This window comes from Amblyomma maculatum, unplaced genomic scaffold, assembly GCF_055883805.1.
Source record: "Amblyomma maculatum isolate TAMU_Amacu unplaced genomic scaffold, ASM5588380v1 scaffold_23, whole genome shotgun sequence".
Lineage (NCBI taxonomy): Eukaryota > Metazoa > Arthropoda > Arachnida > Ixodida > Ixodidae > Amblyomma > Amblyomma maculatum.
In genome coordinates, this window is record NW_028146748.1 from 1,990,662 (window position 1) to 2,011,911 (window position 21,250).

The window sequence follows — 21,250 nt, forward strand, 5'->3', positions numbered from 1 at the left end:
TTGCTGCGGTTCCTGGAAGATAAAGGGATTTTTTGATCAGTGGCCGCAGTGCATCGCCGAGGCGCGCCCACTCTGACTTGCCCAACACACCGCACCGCATAGAGAAATTGAGCGCTGGATATACAAATGTTTTCACAGCGTCCAATCTCTGCCAAGGGGCGAGCATTGAGCTAAGCAGGCAGCGGCCGGTGTTGATGGCCTGGTCCACAGTAGCTCTGTCCGGGAAGACGTTGAACCCTACAGGGCGGCCCAGGAACGTCTGGCTTTCAAAATCCTGGATAATTGGGATCTCAGCTCCTGCAATAAAGAAAGGGGTCATTCTTGTACCAACCGGTGTTTTGCCACTCAGATGAAGAGTGCGGCACTTCGCTGGATTAAGCTGTAGTCCCAGCCTAGAAGAAAGGGATTCAACAGTATTAATGCGGGCTTGAAGCATCTCCGGGTCATTGGACAGGGGGGTGAGGTCATCGGTGTAGGCCAGGATATTGTGCTGCCTCTCGCCTCCCTGCACAGCACGCAAAACAGGGTGAATGAGAAAATTAAACAAGAGCCCGCTCAGTGGGCATCCCTGTCGAAACCCTGCAGAAATGTCGATCGGCCGTGTTGACCCTTCTTGTCCTATGATGGTGGTGGAGTTGTCCCTGTAGAGGTCAGCGACGATCGAACAGAAGTCGCTGCCGGCGCCTGCTCCACGTAGTGCGTCGATGAGGGCGTTGTGGGCGACAGATCCAAAGGCGTTGCTGAAGTCAAGGAACGCCACGCACAGCTCCCCACCGCCACCCCTCGCTGCGTCAAGGCGCTCCTGCAGCACGAAGTTGTGCTCAAACACACCATCGTGCGGCAGGAACCCCTTTTGACAACGAGAGAGCAGCTCGTGTTCAGCGATCCATCGCTGCAGCCGAGTGGCGAGACACCCAGCATACAGCTTTGAAATCGTCGACCCGAGTGCGATGGGGCGCCAGTTCGTGACGTCCTCCGTAGGTCCCTTCTTGTGGATTAGGATGGTCCGGGACTCCTTCCATGCTGGGGGCACTCTCTTGAACTTGAGGCAGGCGTTGAATGCTGCTGTCAGGAAGGCTGCTTCAGGGTCTCTCGTCTTCCAGTGCTGGTAGGTGATTCGGTAGTTGCCGGGCGCGGTGTTCTCACTTTTCCTCAGCTTCGTCAGGACCTCCTCTTCGGCGAACTTCTCTAGAGGGAATTCCGTGAGGTCGCTGCTCTTTGCCTTGTTTAGAAGAAGGCTGGTGTCCACCTCCTTGGGGCCCCACGTTGCAGTGGAGTGGTCCTCGAGATCCTGTAAAGGAACCGTGCACATAGGCGACTCGCCGTCCACAATCAGGCGTACTGCTCGGCGGCGATTCCTGCGGTAAAGAGACTGGATCTGCTGAGCGTTGTCGGGGTTGGTCGGTCGGCGCGGCTTACCTTCGGCCGGAGCCTTCGGTAGCTTTACCGCCTTTCCAACCTCGGTGATGGCCTCCTCCAAGATGGAAAGAAAACCATCCCAACCCTCAGCAGACAGAGTCTCACGCAGCAAACACCGGAGGCGCCTGGTGTGGTCGACGAGTATGCCCTCGCACTCCAGTTCATCAGAAAGAGAATCAGTTAGTGCTCCCTGGGTGGCAGTTGCGTCATGGTGGCCGCCGCCGTCGTCGTCTTGAAGCTGCGATGTATTGCTTTCCTCGCTGATTGTTGACAGGTGAGCCTGTTGTCCATTGCCTGCCTGCAAGGAAGGAGAATCTTGTGAATTCTCCATCTCCCTGCTGCTGTTGGGTGTGCTGCTGGCAGGCACGGGAATTCCCTGGTCATTCTGCTGGGATGGGGAGGTGGGAAAAATTAGTGCTGGTGTTGCTGCTCTCGTTGTGGTGCTGCTCTCTGGAGGAGGAGAGATGGGGTTAGCGGTCGTGGCTCTTCCTGGCCTGCTTCCTCCCCATTGGTGTCTTGTTGAGGCGTTGCTGGTGGTGTCCTTGCATCTTGGCTGATGTCCTCTTCTTGTGGGGGCTCTAGATCCGGTGGTCTGGCGTCCCGTGATGGTGTCCGTCTTAGTCTTCTCGTCGCCGCTAACGGTGGCACGGGACGAGGCGGTAATCCCTGCATGGCAGTCTGTTTGCGGTGCCACATGTGATGATTTTCCAGCCCTCTTTTCGATGGAAAAGAGAGCTGGCAATCACCGCACTTGTGGCTGTGCAAGTCAGTGCTGGCCACCTCGAGCTTCTCTCCAGTAAGACAGGGATGCGCTTTTGGCCGAGGACCGACCTCTCTGTGGCAGAGAGTGCAAAAATGCGTGACCTGGCTTATGCGCACCCCATGCTCACTTTCAAGATGCCGAGTCAGGGACTGCCGCCTGGACGTCCACAATACCGGGGAGTACGCGGTAGCGCATCCCTCTTCCGTACATCGGAACGTCCTCACCAGCGGAAAGAACAGCGTAAGGCTGTTCCCATCACGGCGAGGTTGCGATCCGGGCTGTGGCGGTTCTTCATTGCTGGCCGGGCTTGGACTGGTGGACGGCGATCGGACTGGAATGCGGCTTCTGCTGGCGGTGAAGGCGCTGCTTGTCGGAGGCGATGACATCACTTCTAACGGCGGCGGTCGTCTGGAAGAAATGGCGGGGTGTATCCGCGCGACATACTGCGATAATGGATTTCCTTCCGCAGAAGAGGTCAGCGCTGCAGCTCCCACTGGGAAAAAGACTATCCAGAAAGAACAACTAACATACACTAATAATGAGACTGAAAAACCAAAGCGCGCGCAAAAAAAGAGAGAATGCTCAACGCCAAAAAAAAAGAAAAACACAATATGAGAGCCCTCACCAAGCTCGTAGCAAAGCAAAACAAAAGATGGAGCTGAACAAGAGAGAAACACCAGTAAACACCACACACAAATCACCCTCAACACAATACAAGTGAAAAAGAGCTCTTGGTACAGAAGCAACGCAGCAACTAATAAAAATCGTCACTCAATTACCAGGAAAACGCGGCAAAGAGCCCTCACCAAGCTCAAAGTAAAAAAAAAAAAAAAGGTTTAGCGGGAGCAAAACATGGGAAACACCACACTTGACTGGAAAACGGCTCTTGTCAATGAAATCACAATGCAGGAACCCAATAAATCAGCACCTCAACTCAAATTAAAGGGAACACAGGCAAATAATTCGCACTAAGCTGACAAGAAGAAAAAAAAACTGGTGGCAATGTAACAAAAAGTAATAAAAAAAAATTAAAGGCACAAACGGCGAGAAACAGCGGCAGATACTACATGAGCAAACAAGGATGCCAAAGAATTTGAACACAAACAGAAAAGTAAAAAAAAAAAACTAGCAAAGACGGAAAAAGAAAAAATTTAAGGGCAGAAAGCACTACATGAATAAACCGATTGCAAAGAATGTAAGCACAAACAGAATGGAAAGGTAAAGAGCAAGCAAAAAAAAAGGAAAACTAGGACAAAAAAAAACTAGCAAATTAAGAAAAAAGAACACTTGAAGGGCAAAAAACACTGCCAACAATGAGGATAGGAAACACTAAATGAACTAGTAAAAAAAGAGAGCTCTCACCAAGCCCTCACAGCAACCGGGAATCCAGGGGCAGCAGGGGTTCCAAGAGCAGCAGGTCCGGATGGTCCATGAGTCCAGGGTCAGCAGGGGGTCCAGGGGTCCAGGATCAGCAGGGGCTCCTACTACACTTTGATCTTGGCCAAAAGGCCGAGAAGCTACTACACTTTGATCTTAGCCAAAAGGCCGAGAAGCGATAAATTGGCAAGGAACTGCGGTTCGATCCCATCAAAAATGTTGCCCAATTGGTGCCACTTATCGGTTGTTGCAGAAACAGCGTCGGTCCACCGTTTTTTTGTTTGTAGCACTTGAGCTATGGTTTACCAAATCTCGACACATCCCTTGAAGGGGATTCTTAATCAAACCATTCTTTATCGCCCTAAATAATAGACTCACATGCAATGACACGCGGAAAAAGTAACCCAAGGTGTCACTGCATGCACAAGGCGCCCAACAATGCAATAAGACAGGCATTGAGAGGATTGCTGTGTTAGGCACATGGATAGCAGTGAGCTCGAATGAAAAAAATGTTAGTTGGCCTCATCTTTGAGTTGTGATTGTCCTCCCCCAAAAACCGAGAGTCGCTTAGCCAGTCCCGCAAGTAGTGCAGTACCGGGTAGACCCGTGGCAGAGGTACAGCAAGCCCAGAATGCTCTGCCACACTACAAAGAATAGTATAATGTCAGGGTTACAAATTACAACTGGCAACTGATATCAAGCTGTTAAAACAGTGTTTTCCAGAAAGGTTTTGTACATTTGCAAGCAATGCTTTATTGCAGATACCTACTGCTATTAAGGCAAAAGCCTTTATTGCCTCATAGTTGTCGTTAGCAAAAGTGTCACATTTTTGCCACAGCACTTATTGGTCGCGAAGCGAAGACGTCGTGGAGGCACACCACAGTATGTGCAAATGCATAGCTTATTATATGTCCATATGTCAATCAATGAGCAGTTACTAATTAAAAAGGAAATAAATAAGTAAATAATTATTTATATGCTATGTCCTTGTTATTGCACTAATTACTCAATATTGGCTAGGTAAACAATTATTACTAATTATTGACAGTTGCGTAAATATAATTACTAATTATTACCACACTGTAAAACCAACCACAATGGCTAGGTAAACTTTTATTACTAATTATTTACATTTGCGTAAATATAATTACTAATTACTACCACACTCTGCAAAACCAACCACAATGGCTAGATAAACTATTATTACTAATTATTTACAGTTGCGTAAATATAATTACTAATTATTACCACGCTGTAAAACCAACCACATTGGCTAGATAAACAAATATTACTAATTATTTATAGTTGCATAGTATACTTAATTATTATTACCACACTCTGTAAAACCAACCACATTGGCTAGATAAACAATTAATTATTTACAGTTGCGTAAATAATTACTACACTTTTTAAAACCAACCACATAACAGCAAAAGTCGGAAAAAAAAGTCGGAAAAAAAAGTCCAAAAATTTCTAGAACAAAACAAAGCAGTTTTCTGTTTTTTTTCCATTGTGCCTTCTCCCCCCTTTGGGGGGAGATGCTGGGCCGGTCCCGGAAGTAGTGCAGTACCGGGTCGACCCGTGGCGGAGTTCGAGCAAGCCCCGAACACTCCGCCGCGCTACAAAAATCAGTTTAATATCATGGGTACAATTAGAACCCGTAACAGATATTAAGCTGTTAAGAACAGAGTGTTTTTCAGAAATGTTTTGTACATTTCCTAGCAGTTTTATTGCAGACACCTACTGTTGTTGTTCATTCCTTTTTAGGGGAAATCCCATCTGTAAAGTTTTATTCCTGCTGTGGGGTGAGTGTATTGTTGTGCGTGTAGGAAGTCTTTCTAACTCGAGCTGCTGAAGTCCACTGAAGTGCGAGCCCTTCAATTTGCAGCTACGTGTTTAGCATAGACTTCACAAGAGGCTGCGATGGTATCGCTCACCGCCAGCTTCTTGAAGAGACGCATGTAGCGTTTGCTACAGAGGCGCCTCATCACTTTGTCATTGTTGGGGTCCCAGGAGCCCAGGGCCCCATTAACGACTGCCTCGATGCTGACCCGCTGGAATTTCCGGAGCAGGTATTGGCGAACGGGTTCGTACTTGGCGATCTTACTCTCCCGTGCAGCATCGAAGGCGGTTTTGCGATTGTCAAAGGGACATGTGACATCGATGACAATCGCCATTTCCCCGCGCGCCAGAACAAGATCTGGGCGGAGGTTCGTGTCACCCACGGGCCGGTTCTCATGGGTGATGGTGAATCGCTTCTCAGCGGCTGTCTTCAGCCAGTCGACGATCCTGTTGTGTCGGCTGGTGTAGGCGACGCTCTAGCGCATGCAGTGGCAGAGAACATGCGGGAGGGATTCCTTGTCTTGCCCGCATCTCCGACACCGCTGCTCAGCAGCGACATCCCACGGCCTGGCTCCGTTGAGGGGCAGCAGGTTCAGCCTCGCACGGTGCACGAAGCGCCAATCGCAGAAGTGAGTGAAGCGCCCCGTCCTCATGAAGTGGGAACTGCTACGGTCGGCTGCTACGCACTCCTCATGAAGTGGGAACTGCTACGGTCGGCTGCTACGCACTCCATCACTTTCCCCTGGTTAGGCTTTTCGTGGAGATCGTGATCTCGTGCGCGCATAGCGGTGCTCCGAAGTGTCCTCACCACTTTCGTGCGCTGCTTCTGCGTGACGGTCACGTCGGCGCGAGTGATGCTGGGGCCCCCCTCTTGCATCTCCCACGTGACCGCCAGGCGCCGGGAAGCTTTGCGAGCCTCCGTCCATACACACTGAAGCTGCGTTGCCCTAGCTCGGAAGTCTCCCTCCGTCTCCCCTGTCAGGTAGGCAGCGATGTCCTCATCCGTGGCTGGTCGGCGTAGTCTCTTCGTCGTGATGGCAGTAACGGCATGCAGCGCTAGATCTCGCACCTCTAGATCAAGAGAGGAGAGGAGCTTAAATGCATTGTCAATGCGGCAGATGTCGCTCAGCTCCGCTGCGAGGGGGATGCCGACCGAGCCCGATGCTGCACTGCCGTAGAGGTATTCATTGGCTGCGGTTCCTGGAAGATAAAGGGATTTTTTGATTAGTGGCCGCAGTGCATCGTCGAGGCGCGCCCACTCTAACTTGCCCAACACACCGCACCGCATGGAGAAATTGAGCGCTGGATATACAAATGTTTTCACAGCATCCAATCTCTGCCAAGGGGCGAGCATTGAGCTAAGCAGGCGGCGGCCGGTGTTGATGGCCTGGTCCACAGTAGCTCTGTCCGGGAAGACGTTGAACCCTACAGGGCGGCCCAGGAACGTCTGGCTTTCAAAATCCTGGATAATTGGGATCTCAGCTCCTGCAATAAAGAAAGGGGTCAGTCTTGTACCAACCGGTGTTTTGCCGCTCAGATGAAGAGTGCGGCACTTCGCTGGGTTAAGCTGTAATCCCAGCCTAGAAGAAAGGGATTCAACAGTATTAATGCGGGCTTGAAGCATCTCCGGGTCATTGGCCAGGGGGGTGAGGTCATCGGCGTAGGCCAGGATGTTGTGCTGCCTCTCGCCTCCCTGCACAGCACGCAAAACAGGGTCAATGACAAATTTAAACAAGAGCCCGCTCAGTGGGCATCCCTGTCGAATCCCTGCAGAAATAGCGATCGGCCGTGTTGACCCTTGTCCTACGATGGTGGTGGTGTTGTCCCTGTAGAGGTCAGCGACGATCGAACAGAAGTCGCTGCCGGCGCCTGCTCCACGTAGTGCGTCGATGAGGGCGTTGTGGGCGACAGATCCAAAGGCGTTGCTGAAGTCAAGGAACGCCACGCACAGCTCCCCACCGCCACTCCTCGCTGCGTCGAGGCGCTCCTGCAGCACGAAGTTGTGCTCAAACACACCGTCGTGCGGCAGGAACCCCTTTTGACAACGAGAGAGCAGCTCGTGTTCAGCGATCTATCGCTGCAGCCGAGTGGCGAGACACCCAGCATACAGCTTTAAAATCGTCGACCCGAGTGCGATGGGGCGCCAGTTCGTGGCGTCCTCCACAGGTCCCTTCTTGTGGATGAGGATGGTCCGGGACTCCTTCCATGCTGGGGGCACTCTCTTGAGCTTGAGGCAGGCGTTGAATGCTGCTGTCAGGAAGGCTGCTTCAGGCTCTGTCATCTTCCAGTGCTGGTAGGTGATTCGGTCGTTGCCGGGCGCGGTGTTCTCACATTTCCTCAGCTTCGTCTGGACCTCCTCTTCGGTGAACTTGTCTAGAGGGAATTCCGTGAGGTCGCTGCTCTTGGCCTTGTTGAGAAGAAGGCTGGTGTCCACCTCCTTGGGGCCCCATGTTGCAGTGAAGTGGTCCTCGAGATCCTGTAAAGGAACCGTGCACATAGGCGACTCGCCGTCCGCAATCAGGCGTACTGCTCGGCGGCGATTCCTGCGGTAAAGAGACTGGATCTGCTGAGCGTTGTCGGGGTTGGTCGGACGGCGCGGCTTACCTCCGGCGGGAGCCTTCGGCAGCTTTACCGCCTTTCCAACCTCCGTGATGGCCTCCTCCAAGATGGAAAGAAAACCATCCCAACCCTCAGCAGACGCAGGCTCACGCAGCAAACACCGGAGGCGCCTGGTGTGGTCGACGAGTATGCCCTCGCACTCCAGTTCATCAGAAAGAGAATCAGTTAGTGCTCCCTGGGTGGCAGTTGCGTCATGGTGGCCGCCGCCGTCGTCGTCTTGAAGCTGTGATGTATTGCTTTCCTCGCTGATTGTTGACAAGTGAGCCTGTTGTCCGTCGCCTACCTGCAAGGAAGGAGAATCTTGTGAATTCTCCATCTCCCTGCTGCTGTTGGGTGTGCTGCTGGCAGGCACGGGAATTCCCTGGTCATCCTGCTGGGATGGGGAGGAGGGAAAAATTAGTGCTGGTGTTGCTGCTCTCGTGGTGCTGCTCTCTGGAGGAGGAGAGATGGGGGTTAGCGTTCGTGGCTCTTCCTGGCCCGCTTCCTCCCCATTGGTGTCTTGTTGAGGCGTTGCTGGTGGTGTCCTTGCGTCTTGGCTGATGTCCTCTTCTTGTGGGGGCTCTAGATCCGGTGGTCTGGCGTCCCGTGATGGTGTCCGTCTTAGTCTTCTCGTCGCCGCTAACGGTGGCACGGGACGAGGCGGTAATCCCTGCATGGCAGTCTGTTTGCGGTGCCACATGTGATGATTTTCCAGCCCTCTTTTCGATGGAAAAGAGAGCTGGCAATCACCGCACTTGTGGCTGTGCAAGTCAGTGCTGGCCACCTCGAGCTTCTCTCCAGTAAGACAGGGATGCGCTTTTGGCCGAGGACCGACCTCTCTGTGGCAGAGAGTGCAAAAATGCGTGACCTGGCTTATGCGCACCCCATGCTCACTTTCAAGATGCCGAGTCAGGGACTGCCGCCTGGACGTCCACAATACCGGGGAGTACGCGGTAGCGCATCCCTCTTCCGTACATCGGAACGTCCTCACCAGCGGAAAGAACAGCGTAAGGCTGTTCCCATCACGGCGAGGTTGCGATCCGGGCTGTGGCGGTTCTTCATTGTTGGCCGGGCTTGGACTCTACACTTTGATCTTAGCCAAAATTCCGAGAAGCGATAAATTGGCAAGGAACTGCGGTTCGATCCCATCAAAAATGTATGCCCAAGTGGTGCCACTTATCGGTTGTTGCAGAAACAGCGTCGGTCGACCGTTTTTTGTTTGTAGCACTTGAGCTATGGTTTACCAAATCTAGACACATCCCTTGAAGGGGATTCTTAATCAAACCATTCTTTATCGCCCTAAATAATAGACTCACATGCAATGACACGCGGAAAAAGTAACCCAAGGTGTCACTGCATGCACGAGGCGCCCAACAATGCAATAAGACAGGCATTGAGAGGATTGCTGTGTTAGGCACATGGATAGCAGTGAGCTCGAATGAAAAAATGTTAGTTGGCCTCATCTTTGAGTTGTGATTGTCCTCCCCCAAAAACCGAGAGTCGCTTAGCCAGTCCCGGAAGTAGTGCAGTACCGGGTAGACCCGTGGCAGAGGTACAGCAAGCCCAGAATGCTCTGCCGCACTACAAAGAATAGTATAATGTCAGGGTTACAAATTACAACTGGCAACTGATATCAAGCTGTTAAAACAGTGTTTTCCAGAAATGTTTTGTACATTTGCAAGCAATGCTTTATTGCAGATACCTACTGCTATTAAGGCAAAAGCCTTTATTGCCTCATAGTTGTCGTTAGCAAAAGTGTCACATTTTTGCCACAGCACTTATTGGTCGCGAAGGGAAGACGTCGTGGAGGTGTTGACCAATCACAGAGCAACACCACAGTATGTGCAAATGCATAGCTTATTATATGTCGATATGTCAATCAATGAGCAGTTACTAATTAAAAAGGAAATAAATAAGTAAATAATTATTTATATGCTATGTCCTGGTTATTGCACTAATTACTCAATATTGGCTAGGTAAACAATTATTACTAATTATTGACAGTTGCGTGAATATAATCACTAATTATTACCACACTGTAAAACCAACCACATTGGCTAGGTAAACAATTATTACTAATTATTGACAGTTGCGTAAATATAATTACTAATTATAACCACACTGTAAAACCAACCACAATTGCTAGGTAAACTATTATTACTAATTATTTACAGTTGCGTAAATATAATTACTAATTATTACCACACTGTAAAACCAACCACATTGGCTACATAAACAAATATTACTAATTATTTATAGTTGCATAGTATACTTACTAATTATTACCACACTCTGTAAAACCAACCACATTGGCTAGATAAACAATTAATAATTATTTACAGTTGCGTAAATAATTACTACACTCTGTAAAACCAACCACATAACAGCAAAAGTCGAAAAAAAAAGTCCAAAAATTTCTAGAACAAAACAAAGCAGTTTTTCTGTTTTTTTCTATTGTGCCTTCTCCCCCCTTTGGGGGGAGATGCTGGGCCGGTCCCGGAAGTAGTGCAGTGCCGGGTCGACCCGTGGCGGAGTTCGAGCATGCCCCGAACACTCCGCCGCGCTACAAAAATCAGTTTAATATCATGGGTACAATTAGAACCCGTAACAGATATTAAGCGGCGGTGATGCAGGCATTGCGAAATCAGGGGGTAGACGAGCCATACGTGAAAGTGCTGGAAGATATATATAGTGGCTGCACAGCAACCACAGTTCTACATAAAGAAAGCAACAAAATTCCCATAAAGAAAGGTGTTAGGCAAGGAGACACAATCTCCCCAGTACTATTCACAGCTTGTTTAGAGGAAGTATTCAGACTTGGAATGGGAGCAGTTAGGGATAAGGGTAGATGGAGAATACCTCAGTAATCTGCAATTTGCTGATGACATTGCCTTGCTAAGCAACTCGGGGGATGAACTGCAAATAATGATTGATGACCTAGACAGAAAAAGTAGAAAGGTAGGCTTGAAAATCAATATGCAGAAGACTAAGGTAATGTTCAACAGTCTCGGGAAGGAACAGCAGTTTACATTAGGTAGCGAGATACTGGAAATAATAGGCGAATATGTCTACTTAGGACAGATAGTAACCGCAGATCCGGACCATGAAAAGGAATATCAAGAAGAATAAGATTGGGATGGAGCGCATTTGGCAAGCACTCGCAGATTATGACTAGCAGCTTACCGGTATCGCTCAAGAGGAAAGTATACAACAGTTGCATCTTGCCTGTACTCACCTATGGGGCTGAAACGTGGAGGCTAACCAAGAGAGTTCTACTTAAGTTGAGGACAACCCAGAGGGCTATGGAACGAAAAATGGTAAGGGTAACATTAAGAGATAGAAAGCGTGCAGAGTGGGTCAGAGAAATAACTCACTCAAGTTACCGACATTCTAGTAGAAATTAAGAAGAAGAAATGGACATGGGCAGGACATGTAGTGCGAAGAGAGGATAACCGATGGTCGCTGAGGGTAACAAACTGGATTCCAAGGGAAGGAAAGCGTAGCAGGGGGAGGCAGAAAGTTAGGTGGGCGGATGAGATTAAGAAGTTCGCAGGGGTCAAGTGGATGCAGCTAGCACAGAACCGGGTTAAGTGGAGAAATATGGGAGAGGCCTTCGCCCTGCAGTGGGTATAATCAGGCTGATGATGATGATGATGGCAGATATTAAGCTGTGAAGAACAGATAGTTTTTCAGAAATGTTTTGTACATTTCCTAGCAGTTTTATTGCAGACACCTACTGTTGTTGTTCATTCCTTTTTAGGGGAAATCTCATCTGTAAAGTTTTTATTCCTGCTGTGGGGTGAGTGTATTGTTGTGCGTGTAGGAAGTCTTTCTAACTCGAGCTGCTGAAGTCCACCGAAGTGCGAGCCCTTCAATTTGCAGCTACGTGTTTAGCATAGACTTCACGAGAAGCTGCGATGGTATCGCTCACCGCCAGCTTCTTGAAGAGAAGCATGTAGCGTTTGCTACAGAGGCGCCTCATCACTTTGTCATTGTTGGGGTCCCAGGAGCCCAGGGCCCCAACAACGACTGCCTCGATGCTGACCCGCTGGAATTTCCGGAGCAGGTATTGGCGAACGGGTTCGTACTTGGCGACCTTACTCTCCCGTGCAGCATCGAAGGCGGTTTTGCGATTGTCAAAGGGACATGTGACATCAATGACAATCGCCGTTTCCCCGCGCGCCAGAACAAGATCTGGGCGGAGGTTCGTGTCACCCACGGGCCGGTTCTCATGGGTGACGGTGAATCGCTTCTCAGCGGCTGTCTTCAGCCGGTCGACGATCCTGTTGTGTCGGCTGGTGTAGGCGACGCTCTGGTGCATGCAGTGGCAGAGAACATGCGGGAGGGATTCCTTGTCTTGCCCGCATCTCCGACACCGCTGGTCAGCAGCGACATCCCACGGCCTGGCTCCGTTGAGGGGCAGCAGGTTCAGCCTCGCACGGTGCACGAAGCGCCAATCGCAGAAGCGAGTGAAGCGCCCCGTCCTCATGAAGTGGGAACTGCTACGGTCGGCTGCTACGCACTCCATCACTTTCCCCTGGTTAGGCTTTTCGTGGAGATTGTGATCTCGTGCGTGCATAGCCATGCTCCGAAGTGTCCTCACCACTTTCGTGCGCTGCTTCTGCGTGACGGCCACGTCGGCGTAAGTGATGCTGGGGCTCCCCTCTTGCATCTCCCACGTGACCGATAGGCGCCGGGAAGCCTTGCAAGCCTCCGTCCATATAGACTTAAGCTGCGTTGCCCTAGCTCGGAAGTCTCCCTCCGTCTCCCCTGTCAGGTAGGCAGCAATGTCCTCATCCGTGGCTGGTCGGCGTAGTCTCTTCGCCGTGATGGCAGTAACGGCATGCAGCGCTACTTCTCGCACCTCTAGATCAAGAGAGGAGAGGGGCTTAAATGCATTGTCAATGCGGCAGATGTCGCTCAGCACCGCTGCGAGGGGGATTCCGACCGAGCCCGATGCTGCGCTGCCGTAGAGGTATTCATTGGCTGCGGTTCCTGGAAGATAAAGGGATTTTTTGATTAGTGGCCGCAGTGCATCGTCGAGGCGCGCCCACTCTGACTTGCCCAACACACCGCACCGCATGGAGAAGTTGAGCGCTGGATATACAAATGTTTTCACAGCGTCCAATCTCTGCCAAGGGGCGAGCATTGAGCTAAGCAGGCGGCGGCCGGTGTTGATGGCCTGGTCCACAGTAGCTCTGTCCGGGAAGACGTTGAACCCCACAGGGCGGCCCAGGAACGTCTGGCTTTCAAAATCCTGGATAATTGGGATCTCAGCTCCTGCAATAAAGAAAGGGGTCAGTCTTGTACCAACCGGTGTTTTGCCGCTCAGATGAAGAGTGCGGCACTTCGCTGGGTTAAGCTGTAGTCCCAGCCTAGAAGAAAGGGATTCAACAGTATTAATGCGGGCTTGAAGCATCTCCGGGTCATTGGCCAGGGGGGTGAGGTCATTGGCGTAGGCCAGGATGTTGTGCTGCCTCTCGCCTCCCTGCACAGCACGCAAAACAGGGTCAATGACAAAATTAAACAAGAGCCCGCTCAGTGGGCATCCCTGTCGAATCCCTGCAGAAATGTCGATCGGCCGTGTTGATCCTTCTTGTCCTATGATGGTGGAGGTGTTGTCCCTGTAGAGGTCAGCGACGATCGAACAGAAGTCGCTGCCGGCGCCTGCTCCACGTAGTGCGTCGATGAGGGCGTTGTGGGCGACAGATCCAAAGGCATTGCTGAAGTCAAGGAACGCCACGCACAGCTCCCCACCGCCACCCCTCGCTGCGTCAAGGCGCTCCTGCAGCACGAAGTTGTGCTCAAACACACCATCGTGCGGCAGGAACCCCTTTTGACAACGAGAGAGCAGCTCGTGTTCAGCGATCCATCGCTGCAGCCGAGTGGCGAGACACCCAGCATACAGCTTTGAAATCGTCGACCCGAGTGCGATGGGGCGCCAGTTCGTGACGTCCTCCGCAGGTCCCTTCTTGTGGATGAGGATGGTCCGGGACTCCTTCCATGCTGGGGGCACTCTCTTGAACTTGAGGCAGGCGTTGAATGCTGCTGTCAGGAAGGCTGCTTCAGGGTCTGTCGTCTTCCAGTGCTGGTAGGTGATTCGGTCGTTGCCGGGCGCAGTGTTCTCACATTTCCTCAGCTTCGTCAGGACCTCCTCTTCGGTGAACTTGTCTAGAGGGAATTCCGTGAGGTCGCTGCTCTTGGCCTTGTTGAGAAGAAGGCTGGTGTCCACCTCCTTGGGGCCCCACATTGCAGTGAAGTGGTCCTCGAGATCCTGTAAAGGAACCGTGCACATAGGCGACTCGCCGTCCACAATCAGGCGTACTGCTCGGCGGCGATTCCTGCGGTAAAGAGACTGGATCTGTTGAGCGTTGTCGGGGTTGGTCGGTCGGCGCGGCTCACCTCCGGCCGGAGCCTTCGGTAGCTTTACCGCCTTTCCAACCTCGGTGATGGCCTCCTCCAAGATGGAAAGAAAACCATCCCAACCCTCAGCAGACACAGGCTCACGCAGAAAACACCGGAGGCGCCTGGTGTGGTCGACGAGTATGCCCTCGCACTCCAGTTCATCAGAAAGAGAATCAGTTAGTGCTCCCTGGGTGGCAGTTGCGTCATGGTGGCCGCCGCCGTCGTCGTCTTGAAGCTGCGATGTATTGCTTTCCTTGCTGATTGTTGACAGGTGAGCCTGTTGTCCGTCGCCTGCCTGCAAGGAAGGAGAATCTTGTGAATTCTCCATCTCGCTGCTGCTGTTGGGTGTGCTGCTGGCAGGCACGGGAATTCCCTGGTCATCCTGCTGGGATGGGGAGGTGGGAAAAATTAGTGCTGGTGTTGCTGCTCTCGTTGTGGTGCTGCTCTCTGGAGGAGGAGAGATGGGGGTTAGTGGTCGTGGCTCTTCCTGGCCCGCTTCCTCCCCATTGGTGTCTTGTTGAGGCGTTGCTGGTGGTGTCCTTGCATCTTGGCTGATGTCCTCGGCTTGTGGGGGCTCTAGATCCGGTGGTCTGGCGTCCCGTGATGGCGTCCGTCTTAGTCTTCTCGTCGCCGCTAATGGTGGCACGGGACGAGGCGGTAATCCCTGCATGGCAGTCTGTTTGCGGTGCCACATGTGATGATTTTCCAGCCCTCTTTTTGATGGAAAAGAGAGCTGGCAATCACCGCACTTGTGGCTGTGCAAGTCAGTGCTGGCCACCTCGAGCTTCTCTCCAGTAAGACAGGGATGCGCTTTTGGCCGAGGACCGACCTCTCTGTGGCAGAGAGTGCAAAAATGCGTGACCTGGCTTATGCGCACCCCATGCTCACTTTCAAGATGCCGAGTCAGGGACTGCCGCCTGGACGTCCACAATACCGGGGAGTACGCAGTAGCGCATCCCTCTTCCGTACATCGGAACGTCCTCGCCAGCGGAAAGAACAGCGTAAGGCTGTTCCCATCATGGCGAGGTTGCGATCCGGGCTGTGGCGGTTCTTCATTGTTGGCCGGGCTTGGACTGGTGGACGGCGATCGGACTGGAATGCGGCTTCTGCTGGCGGTGAAGAAGCTGCTTGTTGGAGGCGATGACATCACTTCTAGCGGCGGCGGTCGTCTGGAAGAAATGGCGGGGTGTATCCGCGCGACATACTGCGATAATGGATTTCCTTCCGCAGAAGAGGTCAGCGCTGCAGCTCCCACGGGGAAAAAGACTATCCAGAAAGAACAACTAACATACACTAATAATGAGACTGAAAAACCAAAGCGCGCGAAAAAAAAGAGAGAGAATGCTAAACACCAAAAAAAAAAGAAAACAATATGAGAGCCCTCACCAAGCTCGTAGCAAAGCAAAACAAAAGATGGAGCTGAACAGGAGAGAAACACCAGTAAACACCACACACAAATCACCCTCAACACAATACAAGTGAAAAAGAGCTCCTAGTACTGAAGCAACGCAGCAACTAACAAAAATCGTCACTCAATTACCAGGCAAACACGGCAAAGAGCCCTCACCTAGCTCAAAGTAAAAAAAAAAAAGGTTTAACGGGAGCAAAACATGGGAAACACCACACTTGACTGGAAAACGGCTCTTGTCAATGAAATCACATTGCAGGAACCCAATAAATCAGCACCTCAACTAAAATAAAAGGGCACACAGGCAAAGAATTCGCACTAAGCTCTCAAAAAAAAAAAATAAAAACTGGTGGCAATGCAACAAAAAGTAATAAAAAAAAATTAAAGGCACAAACGGCGAGAAACAGTGGCCGATACTACATGAACAAACCAACAAGGATGGCAAAGAATTTGAATACAAACAGAAAAGTAAAAAAAAAAAACTAGCAAATACGGAAAAAGAAAAAAAAAGTTAAGGGCAGAAAGCACTACATGAATAAACCGATTGCAAAGAATGTGAGCACAAACAGAACGGAGAGGTTAAAGAACAAGCAAAAAAAAAGGAAAACTAGAAGGACAAAAAAAATACTAGCAAATTAAGAAAAAAGAACACTTGAAGGACAAAAAACACTGCCAGATACTACATAAACAAGCCAACAATGGGGATAGGAAACACTAAATGAACTAGTAAAAAAAAAAAGAGCTTTCACCAAGCTCTCACAGCAACCGGGAATCCAGGGACAGCAGGGGTTCCAACAACAGCAGGTGCGGATGGTCCATGAGTCCAGGGGTCCAGGGTCAGCAGGGGGTCCAGGAACAGCAGGGGGTGCAGGGGTCCAGGATCAGCAGGGGGTCCTACTACACTTTGATCTTAGCCAAAAGGCCGAGAAGAACAGAGTGTCTTTCAGAAATGTTTTGTACATTTCCTAGCAGTTTTATTGCAGACACCTACTGTTGTTGTTCATTCCTTTTTAGGGGAAATCTCATCTGTAAAGTTTTATTCCTGCTGTGGGGTGAGTGTATTGTTGTGCGTTTAGGAAGTCTTTCTAACTCGAGCTGCTGAAGTCCACCGAAGTGCGAGCCCTTCAATTTGCAGCTACGTGTTTAGCATAGACTTCACGAGAAGCTGCGATGGTATCGCTCACCGCCAGCTTCTTGAAGAGACGCATGTAGCGTTTGCTACAGAGGCGCCTCATCACTTTGTCATTGTTGGGGTCCCAGGAGCCCAGGGCCCCAACAACGACTGCCTCAATGCTGACCCGTTGGAATTTCCGGAGCAGGTATTGGCGAACGGGTTCGTACTTGGCGACCTTACTCTCCCGTGCAGCATCGAAGGCGGTTTTGCGATTGTCAAAGGGACATGTGACATCAATGACAATCGCCGTTTCCCCGCGCGCCAGAACAAGATCTGGGGGGAGGTTCGTGTCACCCACGGGCCGGTTCTCATGGGTGACGGTGAATCGCTTCTCAGCGGCTGTCTTCAGCCGGTCGACGATCCTGTTGTGTCGGCTGGTGTAGGCGACGCTCTGGTGCATGCAGTGGCAGAGAACATGCGGGAGGGATTCCTTGTCTCGCCCGCATCTCCGACACCGCTGGTCAGCAGCGACATCCCACGGCCTGGCTCCATTGAGGGGCAGCAGGTTCAGCCTCGCACGGTGCACGAAGCGCCAATCGCAGAAGCGAGTGAAGCGCCCCGTCCTCATGAAGTGGGAACGGCTACGGTCGGCTGCTACGCACTCCATCACTTTCCCCTGGTTAGGCTTTTCGTGGAGATTGTGATCTCGTGCGCGCATAGCGATGCTCCGAAGTGTCCTCACCACTTTCGTGCGCTGCTTCTTTGTGACGGTCACGTCGGCGCGAGTGATGCTGGGGCCCCCCTCTTGCATCTCCCACGTGACCGCCAGGCGCCGCGAAGCCTTGCGAGCCTCCGTCCATACAGACTGAAGCTGCGTTGCCCTAGCTCGGAAGTCTCCCTCCGTCTCCCCTGTCAGGTAGGCAGCGATGTCCTCATCCGTGGCTGGTCGGCGTAGTCTCTTCGTCGTGATGGCAGTAACGGCATGCAGCGCTAGATCTCGCACCTCTAGATCAAGAGAGGAGAGGAGCTTAAATGCATTGTCAATGCGGCAGATGTCGCTCAGCTCCGCTGCGAGGGGAATGCCGACCGAGCCCGATGCTGCGCTGCTGTAGAGGTATTCATTGGCTGCGGTTCCTGGAAGATAAAGGAATTTTTTGATTAGTGGCCGCAGTGCATCATCGAGGCGCGCCCACTCTGACTTGCCCAACACACCGCACCGCATGGAGAAATTGAGCGCTGGATATACAAATGTTTTCACAGCGTCCAATCTCTGCCAAGGGGCGAGCATTGAGCTAAGCAGGCGGCGGCCGGTGTTGATGGCCTGGTCCACAGTAGCTCTGTGCGGGCAGACGTTGAACCCCACAGGGCGGCCCAGGAACGTCTGGCTTTCAAAATCCTGGATAATTGGGATCTCAGCTCCTGCAATAAAGAAAGGGGTCAGTCTTGTACCAACCGGTGTTTTGCCGCTCAGATGAAGAGTGCGGCACTTCGCTGGGTTAAGCTGTAGTCCCAGCCTAGAAGAAAGGGATTCAACAGTATTAATGCGGGCTTGAAGCATCTCCGGGTCATTGGCCAGGGGGGTGAGGTCATCAGCGTAGGCCAGGATGTTGTGCTGCCTCTCGCCTCCCTGCACAGCACGCAAAACTACACTTTGATCTTAGCCAAAAGGCCGAGAAGCGATAAATTGACAAGGAACTGCGGTTCGATCCCATCAAAAATGTATGCCCAAGTGGTGCCACTTATCGGTTGTTGCAGAAACAGCGTCGGTCCATCGTTTTTTGTTTGTAGCACTTGAGCTATGGTTTACCAAATCTCGACACATCCCTTGAAGGGGATTCTTAATCAAACCATTCTTTATTGCCTCAAATAATAGACTCACATGCAATGACACGCGGAAAAAGTAACCCAAGGCATCACTGCATGCACGAGGCGCCCAACAATGCTATAAGACAGGCATTGAGAGGATTGCTGTGTTAGGCACATGGATAGCAGTGAGCTCGAATGAAAAAAGTGAGTTGGCCTCATCTTTGAGTTGTGATTGTCCTCCCCCAAAAACCGAGAGTCGCTTAGCCAGTCCCGGAAGTAGTGCAGTACCGGGTAGACCCGTGGCAGAGGTACAGCAAGCCCAGAATGCTCTGCCGCATTACAAAAAATAGTATAATGTCAGGGTTACAAATTACAACTGGCAACTGATATCAAGCTGTTAAAACAGTGTTTTCCAGAAATGTTTTGTACATTTGCAAGCAATGCTTTATTGCAGATACCTACTGCTATTAAGGCAAAAGCCTTTATTGCCTCATAGTTGTCGTTAGCAAAAGTGTCACATTTTTGCCACAGCACTTATTGGTCGCGAAGGGAAGACGTCGTGGAGGTGTCGACCAATCACAGAGCAACACTACAGTATGTGCAAATGCATAGCTTATATGTCCATATGTCAATCAATGAGCAGTTACTAATTAAAAAGGAAATAAATAAGTAAATAATTATTTATATGCTATGTCCTGGTTATTGCACTAATTACTTAATATTGGCTAGGTAAACAAATATTACTATTTATTGACAGTTGTGTGAATATAATCACTAATTACTACCACACTGTAAAACCAACCACATTGGCTAGGTAAACAATTATTACTAATTATTGACAGATGCGTAAATATAATTACTAATTATAACCACACTCTGTAAAACCAACCACAATTGCTAGGTAAACAATTATTACTAATTATTTACAGTTGCGTAAATATAATTACTAATTATTACCACACTGTAAAACCAACCACAATGGCTAGGTAAACTTTTATTACTAATTATTTACAGTTGCGAAAATATAATTACTAATTATTACCACACTGTAAAACCAACCACATTGGCTAGATAAACAATTATTACTAATTATTTATAGTTGCATAGTATACTTACTAATTATTACCACACTCTGTAAAACCAACCACATTGGCTAGATAAACAATTATTAATAATTATTTACAGTTGCGTAAATAATTACTACACTCTGTAAAACCAACCACATTGGCTAGGTAAACAATTATTACTAATTATTACCACACTGTAAAACCAACCACAATGGCTAGGTAAACTTTTAATACTAATTATTTACATTTGCATAAATATAATTACCAATTACTACCACACTCTGCAAAACCAACCACAATGGCTAGGTAAACTATTATTACTAATTATTTACAGTTGCGAAAATATAATTACTAATTATTACCACACTGTAAAACCAACCACATTGGCTAGATAAACAATTATTACTAATTATTTATAGTTGCATAGTATACTTACTAATTATTACCACACTCTGTAAAACCAACCACATTGGCTACATAAACAATAATTAATAATTATTTACAGTTGCGTAAATAATTACTATACTCTGTAAAACCAACCACATTGGCTAGGTAAACAATTATTACTAATTATTGACAGTTGCGTGAATATAATCACTAATTATTACCACACTGTAAAACCAACCACAATGGCTAGGTAAGCAATTATTACTAATTATTGAGAGATGCGTAAATATAATTACTAATTATAACCACACTGTAAAACCAACCACAATTGCTAGGTAAACTATTATTACTAATTATTTACAGTTGCGTAAATATAATTACTAATTATTACCACACTGTAAAACCAACCACAATGGCTAGGTAAACTTTTATTACTAATTATTTACATTTGCGTGAATATAATTACCAATTACTACCACACTATGCAAAACCAACCACAATGGCTAGGTAAACTATTATTACTAATTATTTACAGTTGCGAAAATATAATTACTAATTATTACCACACTGTAAAACCAACCACATTGGCTAGATAAACAATTATTACTAATTATTTATAGTTGCATAGTATACTTACTAATTATTACCACACTCTGTAAAACCAACCACAATTGCTAGGTAAACTATTATTACTAATTATTTACAGTTGCGTAAATATAATTACTAATTATTACCACACTGTAAAACCAACCACAATGGCTAGGTAAACTTTTATTACTAATTATTTACATTTGCGTAAATATAATTACCAATTACTACCACACTATGCAAAACCAACCACAATGGCTAGGTAAACTATTATTACTAATTATTTACAGTTGCGAAAATATAATTACTAATTATTACCACACTGTAAAACCAACCACATTGGCTAGATAAACAATTATTACTAATTATTTATAGTTGCATAGTATACTTACTAATTATTACCACACTCTGTAAAACCAACCACAATTGCTAGGTAAACTATTATTACTAATTATTTATAGTTGCGTAAATATAAT

General features: G+C 49.0%; 3 protein-coding genes and 4 pseudogenes across 3 annotated transcripts; all 7 read right to left on the reverse strand.

Annotated features, from left to right (window-relative positions):
• Positions 1-290: 290 nt before the first annotated feature.
• On the reverse strand, positions 291-6,755 carry LOC146171105 (uncharacterized). The gene is made up of 5 exons (XM_084586538.1): positions 6,126-6,755; positions 6,006-6,087; positions 3,545-3,678; positions 924-1,291; positions 291-297 (listed from the first exon to the last, which is right to left on the reverse strand). Exons 1-5 carry the CDS (start codon positions 6,753-6,755, stop codon positions 291-293), a joined length of 1,221 nt encoding a protein of 406 aa, XP_084442664.1.
• LOC146171106 (U2 spliceosomal RNA) lies at positions 5,096-5,268 on the reverse strand (annotated as a pseudogene).
• Positions 6,756-9,497: 2,742 nt separating the features above from the next.
• On the reverse strand, positions 9,498-9,668 carry LOC146171107 (U2 spliceosomal RNA; annotated as a pseudogene).
• Positions 9,669-10,479: 811 nt separating this feature from the next.
• LOC146171108 (U2 spliceosomal RNA) lies at positions 10,480-10,685 on the reverse strand (annotated as a pseudogene).
• A 1,185-nt stretch (positions 10,686-11,870) lies between these two features.
• LOC146171109 (uncharacterized protein T26G10.4-like) lies at positions 11,871-13,325 on the reverse strand. Its single transcript, XM_084586539.1, has one exon. The coding sequence runs from the start codon at positions 13,146-13,148 to the stop codon at positions 11,871-11,873; it is 1,278 nt and encodes a 425-aa protein (XP_084442665.1). The 5' UTR covers positions 13,149-13,325.
• Positions 13,326-16,936: 3,611 nt separating this feature from the next.
• On the reverse strand, positions 16,937-18,391 carry LOC146171110 (uncharacterized). Its single transcript, XM_084586540.1, has one exon. The coding sequence runs from the start codon at positions 18,212-18,214 to the stop codon at positions 16,937-16,939; it is 1,278 nt and encodes a 425-aa protein (XP_084442666.1). The 5' UTR covers positions 18,215-18,391.
• A 595-nt stretch (positions 18,392-18,986) lies between these two features.
• Positions 18,987-19,157, reverse strand: LOC146171111 (U2 spliceosomal RNA; annotated as a pseudogene).
• Between the last annotated feature and the right edge of the window lie 2,093 nt (positions 19,158-21,250).

Bases quoted from the DNA above. Each gene is read 5' to 3' on its own strand.
- LOC146171105 (XM_084586538.1), bottom strand. From the start codon at position 6,755: ATGCTCGCCCCTTGGCAGAGATTGGATGCTGTGAAAACATTTGTATAT. The intron at 6,088-6,125 runs GTAGCAGCCGAC...CTTCATGAGGAG, and splicing joins AGGGGAAAGTGATGGAGTGC to TGCGTAGCAGCCGACCGTAG. The intron at 3,679-6,005 runs GTGCGAGGCTGA...CTTTTGGCCAAG, and splicing joins CGATTGGCGCTTCGTGCACC to ATCAAAGTGTAGTAGGAGCC.
- LOC146171109 (XM_084586539.1), bottom strand. From the start codon at position 13,148: ATGCTCGCCCCTTGGCAGAGATTGGACGCTGTGAAAACATTTGTATAT.
- LOC146171110 (XM_084586540.1), bottom strand. From the start codon at position 18,214: ATGCTCGCCCCTTGGCAGAGATTGGACGCTGTGAAAACATTTGTATAT.